Source organism: Cyprinodon variegatus, unplaced genomic scaffold, assembly GCF_000732505.1.
Source record: "Cyprinodon variegatus isolate N-32 unplaced genomic scaffold, C_variegatus-1.0 Scaffold103, whole genome shotgun sequence".
Classification (NCBI taxonomy): domain Eukaryota; kingdom Metazoa; phylum Chordata; class Actinopteri; order Cyprinodontiformes; family Cyprinodontidae; genus Cyprinodon; species Cyprinodon variegatus.
In genome coordinates this window covers 281,287-291,517 of record NW_015150556.1, presented here as the reverse complement: position 1 = coordinate 291,517, position 10,231 = coordinate 281,287, and the positions used below count along the sequence as shown (strand labels likewise).

General features: G+C 38.5%; 1 protein-coding gene across 1 annotated transcript; it reads right to left on the bottom strand.

Annotated features, from left to right (window-relative positions):
* Positions 1–856: 856 nt before the first annotated feature.
* On the bottom strand, positions 857–8,680 carry LOC107084529 (arrestin domain-containing protein 3-like). Its single transcript, XM_015374414.1, has 6 exons — positions 7,904–8,680; positions 7,756–7,816; positions 7,530–7,677; positions 7,335–7,428; positions 4,263–4,522; positions 857–1,518 (listed from the first exon to the last, which is right to left on the bottom strand). Exons 1-6 carry the CDS (start codon positions 8,157–8,159, stop codon positions 1,282–1,284), a joined length of 1,056 nt encoding a protein of 351 aa, XP_015229900.1. The 5' UTR covers positions 8,160–8,680; the 3' UTR covers positions 857–1,281.
* Between the last annotated feature and the right edge of the window lie 1,551 nt (positions 8,681–10,231).

Sequence of the window (10,231 nt, the reverse complement as noted above, 5' to 3'; positions counted from 1 at the left end):
GGGGTTACTTCCTTTCTGCACATTGTTTTAGGCAATTTAGCACCATTAAAATTGAAGGATTTCATTTATAGAAAGCTGGCTCCCTGGTTTAATTTAAGGCAGTATATTCTGGGAGGTAATGCTAGGAAACTGGAGAGAAAATGGTCCTCTACAGGTCTACAGAAATCCTAATTATTCTGGAAACTCTCTACTGCTTTAAAATGCAAATTTCTATTCACTAACAGAGGGGAAGAAGAATAATCCTAAAACTCACACAGAGCCATTGCTCTGTTAGCTTAGCCCTCGTCTGGCTAACATAGTGAGACTTTTCCCTGATTAGGTGAGGGGTTTGAAGTGTTCATACATGATTTTACTGAAATCGTTTGATACTCGATTTTAATCTACTTCAGAATAGATTAATTTTAATTCAGAGCCTTGCTTCTGCACAAACTGATGGATATGTTTTGAAGAAATGTTCAAATCTTTAAAATTGATAAACTGGATCATTTTAACCGATTTATCTTTCTTCTCCGAAACCCACTGAGAGTTGTTGGCTGTGTATTTGTTTATATTTACCAGTTGCAGAAATGTCCCTGTTTCATCTTCTCTCTCCAAGTAAAGAGCTCACCTTGAATGTTCTAAAACTTTATGGTTCTTCTATGCCACAGGTGTCAAAGTAGTTCCAGAAAGGGCCATGTGGCTGCTGGTTTTCTTTCCACCCAAGCAATAGCACACCAGACTCCATTCATCCCATCAAGTCATCAGGTTAAGATTAGACTCACCTTGATGAGATGAATGGAGTCTGGTGTGCTACTGCCTGGGTGGAAAGAAAACCAGCAGCCACACGGCCCTTTCAGGAACTACTTTGACACCCCTGTTCTATGCCAAAAAAAAAAAATCAAAAAAAAAAAAAATCAAAAAGATTTTCATGGTGTTGGATTATTATTGTGGGAGACTTCAATATTTGCTTTGAAAACCCTCAAAAAAAGAGACACCGAAGAACAATGTAAAACACTAAGAACGTTTTCTTTTTTTTTTGCTTAACATGTTAAACACCCAAACAGCAAAATCCCTTATGGCTTAAAGCAGTTGTAAGGTTAGTCTCCTCCATAAAGGTAGATGCTGATAAGCATGTCAGGATACTGTCATGCTTATCAGCATCTCTCATAAAGGTAGATGCTGATAAGCATGACAGTGTCTTGACAAAGTGCAAAGTAAATAAGGCAGGTACAACCATATTGTTCTCATGTCAAGCTAAAAATATGACATTATGCCAAAATTATATTGCAGTCATGGTTTAGTCTAAGAAATTGTGGGGAACGGGGGGTACATGGCAGATGCTTCATAGGGAGGGGGAAGACTCATTGCTTGTGATGTGGCATCCCAGCTTTGTGGGTTTTGGTTTCCAAATGCTTCAAATCCAAACCCAACAGGAGGAAATGGTTGTTCTTCATCCGACACTCTGCTGTTATCTTCAGGTAAAATAACAATGGGGAGTTTAACCACTGGGTCTGCAGCAAATTTGATATTAAGATACACCTGCAAGACAAAAAGTAAGAGTTAAAAACACATTTTGTGCTTAATTTCTTTAAAAGTTGAAGATTTACATTTTTTGTCTAATCAGTATTTTTAAAGTTTAATCCATACCTTTTAATTGTTAAAGTAGTTTAAGAGATGCTTAAATATGACTATCAGTCTTTACTGTAGTCTAATGCCTGGCGTCTAAAGTTAAAGCGCTCCAGGACACACCCAAAAACCAAACAGATCTCCGTATTCATGTGGAGGGACAGTCAACTCACCAATATATGCACAAGTGAGAACTAACTTCCCTTCGGTTAGCCCAGGGGTCGGCAACCCAAACAGCTCAAAGAGCCATATTGGACCAAAAAAAACAAAATTTGTCTGGAGCCAAAAAAAATTTAAAAGTCTTACATAAGCCTTGTATGGCAACATGGGCTCAAAGTGTATTAGACCACTATAAAAAATGTGGGCTTAAATATATAATAAGCATTCATGATTAAATGTTAATACTGGAGCAAATGTCACATAGCAGCATGAGGTAAGCGAGGAGCAGTGGACGCTCTCACAACGTGGAATTCACCGCGTGCCGCTTCACCGCCCTTCAGCGGGCAGTTTAAGTTTTGTTGCACTGATGAAATTATAAAAACACAATAAAGGAATCTGTCTATGGTGGACGTGTTTCTGTTGGGAGTTAATTGAGTCATGAGGAACCAAGCAGGAACTGACATCCATCATAGCAGTGCTCTCTAACCACGAAATCCCTCATCCTCCGTAACCACTGTTCCCTGCGTGTTATTTTTATTTTAAGGATTTGCAGGAGAAAAATGGAAAAAAAATTCACATACCTGCATCAGAGCGCTACTTGTTTAATCTGTTTTTTTTCATGCTTGAAACAAAACTAGCAGCAGTAGTGGAGTTCATAGAGGCAATCCATTTTCTTAAATCTATCTTTGTGCTCCTTTAATGTTTCCAGAAGTTCTGCAATCGCACGTTTTCTCTTACAACTTTGTGATCGGCTGCATATTTAGCCTTCCCTGGAAATGCCTTTCCAAATTACTATTTTTATTATTTGACAAATTATCGTGCCAAAGCAAAAATCTAGGCAATCCATCCGCATTGATAATGAAAGCAAATGCTTTGGTCCATTCTTCTTTGAATCATCTGTTCTCATCAGGTATCTTCCTTTTTTCCCTTTGGGATCCATGGCCCCAGACACACCCACCACTTTCTTTGCCCGTCACCGCGCTGCACTGAGACATGTGTTGCAGGCTTTGACCACTGATCTCTATGGCCATGACGCACTTTTTCGTTGAAATAAATGTTTGCATTTATTTCTTAAATTAATTTATTATACAAATATTTACAGCATTGGAAAACATAATGAATGTCTGTTTGATCTCCTGCACACCATATTCAAATAAATACACCAAAAAAAAAAAAGAAATGTTCATAAATTATTGAAAAAGCTCCAGGGAACCGCAAAGGAGGCGTCAATGAGCCGCATGCAGCTCTGGAGCCGTTGGTTGCCGACCCCTGGGTTAGTCCAATGTGGTGCTAATCAAAGGAGATTCATCTAACATCATCGGCTAAATGACGTATAACATTCAACATTGCACTACATCTAACTATAATGTTTATTTTTGTCCTAATGGATTTATCGTCTATGTTAAAAAAAAAATCCCTAAGCATGTCTTTGTATATTGGGACAGTGGCAGCAGAGGCAGGAGAGGTTAGATTTCAAAGTCTCTCCCCTTTGGAAAAGTACCTAAGTACTGCTTTAAAGTCACAAGTGATTTCCTATAGATTTATTACAGGGCCTTGTGAAAGTATTTAGTCCCCTTAAACTTTTCAACCTTTTTTCTACATTTCAGGCTTCAAACAAAGATATAAAATTCTTATTTTTGAGATGAATCAACAAGTGGGACACAATCATGAACTGGAACAAAATTTAATGGACACTTTCAGGTCAAACTCTAGAGGCTAACCGTGGAATTAGAAAGCCGGGCAGATTGTAGAGCAGGGTAGCGGTCATGTCTGGAAGCTACGCAAGGAGGATGAATGATTTAGCTATACTTTCAGGGACTAAATTAAAATGTCTTTTTTAAAAGTGTGTGTTTTTTGTGTGCTTAATAGAATCTCAGAAAATGTCTTTAAAAATGTTGAAACAACGGTAGTTAAAAAAAAAAAAGAAACACAGTTCATATGAAAAACTGTAACTGGATTAGGATATAGCATCCAAATATGGTATGGATCTGCCATGTGGTCAGTCTCCCCCTCTTTGTGTTTGCTGCAGTGACTCCCTACTCTTCAATTTAACAAAATGACCTCCTCTGTAGTTTACATTCTTGATTGGCTGAAACAATGGGTTTCATTTTAGTTTGTTGGAAATAATACCGGGTTAGAAAAATGCATTTGTGCATCAAGTCCCATCAGGTGATTCTCAAAAATCCCTACACAAATGCAATAATGCTCAAAGACCACTAGTAGATTAAACATTCAGATATAATGGCATATGCATCACAAAGCTTTTGTGAATCTTGTCTTATGAATGTGTAAATTGTCTGTGCCTATTTGAATCATGTTCATTTGAAGATTGTGCTTTGCATGTGTGAATCTTATCCTGTGTATGAGTGGATATTGCAGTGCATTTGGGATATCTTGTGCATATGTGGATCTTATCTTGTGCATGTGTGGATCACATTTGTTAGTTTTGTAATATAGAGACTCTTTTAGTTCCATGTGGTTCTACTGGTGAGTCTTACTTTCAGTCTGTACTCCACTTTAAGAATTGAGCAGTTTAGAATGGATGGAGGAAGCACTCTTGGGATGGTGATCATCTTCGTTACAGTTTTCTTGCCTGATTGCGCTTCAACAGCTTCGGCTTTTTCCTTTAGGATAGTTTTTGTTTCAATTTTCCTTCTGCCCTGAGCGAAGAAGCTCTTCTTCTCATACAGTTCAAGTTTGGGTTTCACTGAGCGACTTGAGGCATTATTGATTTTGATGGAGACAGACAGAGTCTCACCTATAAAATGGAGACAAATGTTCAGACTGAATCATAAAACACTGTCAGTGGGAAAAAGAAAGAAATACTAGGACAAGACTGACCTAATCGAAAGACACTTATTGGTCATATGGGCTAAGAACTGTCTACCACTCTGGTATTATGTTAATGTTCTCTCTGCCTTTGAAAAACTAGACACTAGGAAGCGTACTGCTAAATACCTGAATGAGTTACATAAACAGTGCTTTTTTATTCTGTATTTCACTGTTTGCTTGTTTTTAGGAATAATCTTGCTGGTATTTCCTATTGAAGCCCACAGTGCAGAAAAGTTTAAATGCCCTTCTTGTCCATGAGCCATATCAATTGGTGTTCTTTAATGGATTCAAAACTGGATTTTTTCCCCCCTAAACTAGACCTATGAAGCTTAAGTGAAAATTCAGTCTGGAAGACCAACACCACCTGCAATGTCCCTCGTTAAGCTTCAGCCAATCAGATCTGGACTGCAATACCTTTTAAGCCAATCATCTCTAAGACCCCCTTCATTTAGCTCCTGGCCCAGTGTCTCTCCTTCACATAAGCGAACTTTCAGTCATCAAGTGCATGGTTATGTTTTTTTAATGTGCAGCGGCTCCTGTTAACACATTGCACTGATCCTTGGCTTTGGCTCAGATTCAGTCCAGCATGCCCTAACAGGCTTCTCACAAGTTCATTTTCCATCCCTCCTGCATCTGCTTCAGCAGGGATTTTCTCCTCTGCAACACCTGTTGATCCATTTAATGCTGCAGGGACTTTTAGCTCCGCCACACCTTAGCTCCCTCCGCCTCCTCAAAAGCCTCCCTTGTTCCCCCAAGCCATCATTCAGCTGGTAGCTTGGCTCCCTCCCTGTTCAGCTCTTCAGGTGAGAGGTATTTTTCTAGGACTCAAAGGTTTTTCTCATTCTTTGCTTCAGTTCTTTACTTCTCTAACATGAACAGCATTAATTCCCCCACACGTGCATCTGCAGCCCACAGCTTCACGGCGTTAATTAAATCCTCAGATTCTTGCTTTACAGGGGACCTAGCTGGATTTTCAACATCTTTTCACTGTTTAATCTATGTCATGGCTGAATAATCAGCAGATTTCATGTTGCTTTTGATGAATGAGTTGATGTAGTATTTGTATAGTGGTTCCAACGTCCCTTTCAGTTTGTTCAGTATGCTTTGTCACAGCCATTCCAATTTTAAGGTAACTAATTCCTGCATTGTAAGACATTGCGATTTAGACTAACTAACTCTGTTCACCTGTTGCCTTGAAAAGCAGCTAAGTTAAATTTAGACCTCTCTTTGGCTAAATTTAAACACTGAGCTTGTTCTAGTTGTTTATAGAGCAAAGGTAAGTTGTTTTAACATTGTTTTTTCACTGTCTGACTTGTCATTGACTTCAGTTAAGTTGTTTGAACCCAATACTGCAAGTTTAGTCGAATAATAAGGCTTTGGTGTAACCGCCTGAAAACCATCCTCGCCTAATTGATCAAGTAAACATTTGTTACATGTCCCGCATTATGCAGTAAAATAAATATTTTTTTCCAAGTACTGGAACCCAAATTCCTTATTGGACTCACATGGTTGCATATCTAAAACTATTCAAACTCATTTAATTTTAGCAGGCTAAAACAGATCTAGAAAACTGTGTGCTTGAACGCATCTAACTGTCATTTAAGTAAACATTTGTGACAATAACCACACAAAAAAAAATGTATCCTTTAGTTAACATGCTCGCTGCAATTGCTTTTTAGGCTTTCACTTACGCTATTGTATATCACGTAGCATACATAAAGTCTTCACACCACTTCTTTTATCAAATAGGCTGAAAATTCAAGTTCAAATTCATGTCTTGTCACTTTAAATGATTTTAAAAAATTAAGCTTGGCAGCCTTCAGTTTACAGACACATCTCTGCTAACCCTCATCATCAACATAACTGAGCTTGGCATTTATTAGCCCACCACAGGGCATCAGTCCTGCCCATCTTGTAGGTTATCAAGTTTGTAAAGTTTGGTGCTTGACATCACAATGATGCAACCTCAAGGTTTCTATTATCTCAGGACTACCCAATATTGCTGCTGTAGGTCTCTCCTATAGACATGGCGTCATTTACTCCGCTTATCCAATTCATTCTATACAGGTCTAGCTCCTATCCCCCAGTTCAGGTTTTCAAGATTCTCCAAAATCATTCAGGGAATCTGTTTTTCAAGGGTACTTCAAGCAATCATCACTCTGCTATCAATTGTTTGATCAACTGCACTGCTCTGTCTCTCCATCAGTGCTATTGACTGCACTGCTCTGCCTCTCCTCTAATTTCTATCCCTTCATCCCCAGCTTGGGGGTTTATTCTCCTAGCCTTGCACCTTTTTTGGGGGTAAGATTTCTCTAATCCTTTCCCCAGCTTTCTAATCCAAGCAAATGTTGATTCACAGCATCTAAGTCTTCTGCCGGGGCCCAAGCACCAAATAACCTATTTAATTTATGTCAATATCTACATATCTGCCGCTCTCACTGAGCCTGGTTCTGCTGGAGGTTTCTTGCTGGTAAAAGGGAGTTTTCTTCTCCACTTTTGCTACGTGTATGATAGTTGTGAGGGATTGCAGAGAGTCAATGAGTGCATGCAATCAATTGTTTTTTACTTTGATAAAAAAAAATTTTGACCAGTCTGACTGTGTGACTATAAATAATTTGAATTGAAAAAAATCACATCTTTTGTTTGTGTGAGTTTGAATGTTTGTGATGTTTAGGTGACATTTAAGTATTAATAGTGTTGAACACACAAGTTTTCCTCTTTTAACACCAGATATTTACCAAGTTTGTATCCCATCTTTTGTGTAAAGACATCCATCGAAACATTTCCAGAACCAAAAGCAAAGCTTTTATCCTTGCTCCCATGTTGGGAAACCTAAAAGCAGATTTCATTTTAAAAAACATCTTAAACAAGTAATTTTATGTAGCACTAGAAAGGATTTCTTTTGAGGTATGTTTTGTTTTTTGGTTTCTCACCATGAGTCCTGGTGTATCCATGTCTGCTGTGGAAATAAATGTGAAGTGTGTTTTAGCCGTTTTTGTCAGCTTCATGGACTGATGGAGCTCCACCTCTAACCTATGAACAATTCTACCCACAGATGAGTAAAAAGATGATGGCATTTTCCTGGTAAAAAAGGAAAAAAAAAAACAAGGATTAGAATCTGAAAAAGATCAGAATATAAACCTTATAGAAATAAAATACCTGTCAGGTATCTTAAAGCTGAAAGGAAAAACATGTCTTCCTTTCCCAATGACTTCAGTGCCTTAAAAAAAAGACATTTTAAACTAGCACATCAGCATTCTAGGGATTTAGCACATTATGTCCTTTTAAATCTAAATTCATACATTACCATCTTGTCTTGATTCTCTTAACAAATGATGCTTAACATTGTAGTACTTCTCATCAGACCAGTAAACATGAGTATGCTCTCCATAGTGCTCAGACCAACGCACATTTGCTTTTCCTTTCCCAATAAAAAGCAGAGACTGAACTTTTGTTTCTTTGGAGACCTCCAGGATGATCCGTCCATTTATGGTATCTCCATTTGTAAAAGTGTTCCTGTCGTTGATGGCATCATATTCAATATGAAAGCTTTTGATGGTCATTTCAAAGTACGAAGAACAAGAAAGCTCTTGTTAACCCAGTGGCTCTGTCACGTTCTGCCGTGTTTATATCTGGTTGCAAACTTGCAAGACCTGAGAAACTGGATTTTAAAGCGTCACATTCCATGGTGAAATGTTCGTTTTGCACATGTTATAGTATATACTAAAACTATACCATATAATACACTACTATATAATACTGCAAAAACCGTCAACCCGAGAAAAACCTGTTGACTTCTGAAATGAAAAGATGAGTAGAAACTGAATGTTAGATTACAAATGCCTGACTGCTTTGGCAAACAATAGTTCTTTCATAACAGCACCTAACTGAAGAGACAATGGGGATAATGTATCACTTTTTCTATCTAGGGTTAAGGAATTCCTCTTGTCATAGTCACAGTGTCACATGATACATTTCTTATTCAAACTTTCCGTCTTTGTTGATGTCACATGAGAGGTGTACGTCAGTGGGATGTGTTATCTGATGATCTCCAATGTAGAGAAGGGATACAACAGGGATATCATTTTATGGATATCATTTTATGATAATTTTGTGATAAAATGCCACTCAGTGAATTTAATCTACTCTTCACTTATAAACCACAGAAGAGGCTGTGAAGGGTTTGAGGAAATCATTCTTGGTAATAGCATTAAACAAAAAACAAAACAAGACGTGGAGCAGGTGAGTTTAAAAATAGATTTATGTTGAGAAGATTGAGTTGTTAAGGTTGTTAAAAATTGCTAGATGCGCTCCAGCACATGTTTATTTCCGTATTATAATACAAATACGATTTTAAAGCACATGTTAATGGTGAATTCAGTGGTAATGCCCTAGCTTTAATTCAAACAAACAAGATGAAAACATCTTCCTTTTATTTATCTTTTTGGACATTTCTAGGTAACAAAACTCATTTTAAAAACAACACATACACTCAGGGTTGTACACCAGAGACACTTTTCTGTTTAACTAAGACAAAAGATGAAACCCTTTAAAAAGAATGGTTTTGCACATTTTTTTCCTGCCACTCTGTAATTGCATTGTTTCTAGTTTAGCAATGTGTTGCAGTCTCAGCTTATGAAACACAGAAACCACAAGTGATCAGCAGATAGCAATGGTTGTCAATTTCACACTTTTCCTGAATGTGCTCACCTAGACCAAACACATCCTCAGCTACAACACCAGCCCTTACAAAATGGTTGATATAGGACAAGTAGAGAGCTTGCCTTGGCACAGGCTGGCGAATGAAAAGCTCAGCTGATCTGGTAATAATCAAATTCCCCTCAGATGGAACCATTGGCCCTCCTTTGTTTTTAGATGGAGAAAGTGGTGGCTCTGATCAAGTGATGCAGGAACAGCATCAGTGACCAGACAACCACAGCACACATCACACAACAGCTTTTTTATAATTTGTCAGACCACAAACCCTGAGATGTAGACAAGGGCAATGCCAACAAAGCCACCAAAGCAAGTTGGCAGATACCGATGGTCACGCACAATTGCAGAAGTATTTGCAAATGGGGATAGTAGCTCTTCAGTTTGTTTTTCTATGCTGGAAGATGGCATTTCTAAAGCCTATAGAAAAAAAGTTGAATCTTGAACTCCCACATTTCCTGATGAGCTTGGAAACACCCCACACTGCACCACCAGCCAACGGAAAAATGACTTGGAACTGGCCATTGTTCCAACCCATTAAAAAAAACAGCCCAGACTAAACACTTTAACATATTACTTAACTTTATCTGAAAGCCGGGCATTAGCCTGGTCCGCATTGCCAGCAATAAGTTGGACCTATTCCAAGTGCATTTTGGCCAGTGCTGCACTCTGTCAGTGGCCCAGTTCATAACCTTTATGGACATGATTTCTAGGCAGAGTCAAAAGACCAGAGGGGGATTGGTTTGGGAACCAGCAGTTCATGTCCCTGCTTTTTGCGGATGACATGTTTCTCTTTGGCTCCCTTCTGCCAAAACCTACACCTTGCACTGGGGCAGTTCGCAGCAGAGTATGAAGTGGCTGGGATGAGAATCAGCTCCTCCAAGTGCGAGGCCATGGTTCTCTAATGAAAAAGGTGGCTTGT

Coding starts and splice junctions, on each gene's coding strand:
- LOC107084529 (XM_015374414.1), bottom strand. CDS start 8,159: ATGACCATCAAAAGCTTTCATATTGAATATGATGCCATCAACGACAGG. Junction 7,817..7,903: donor AAGAGAATCAAGACAAGATG/GTAATGTATGAA, acceptor CTTTTTTTTAAG/GCACTGAAGTCATTGGGAAA. Junction 7,678..7,755: donor AGCTTTAAGATACCTGACAG/GTATTTTATTTC, acceptor CTTTTTTACCAG/GAAAATGCCATCATCTTTTT.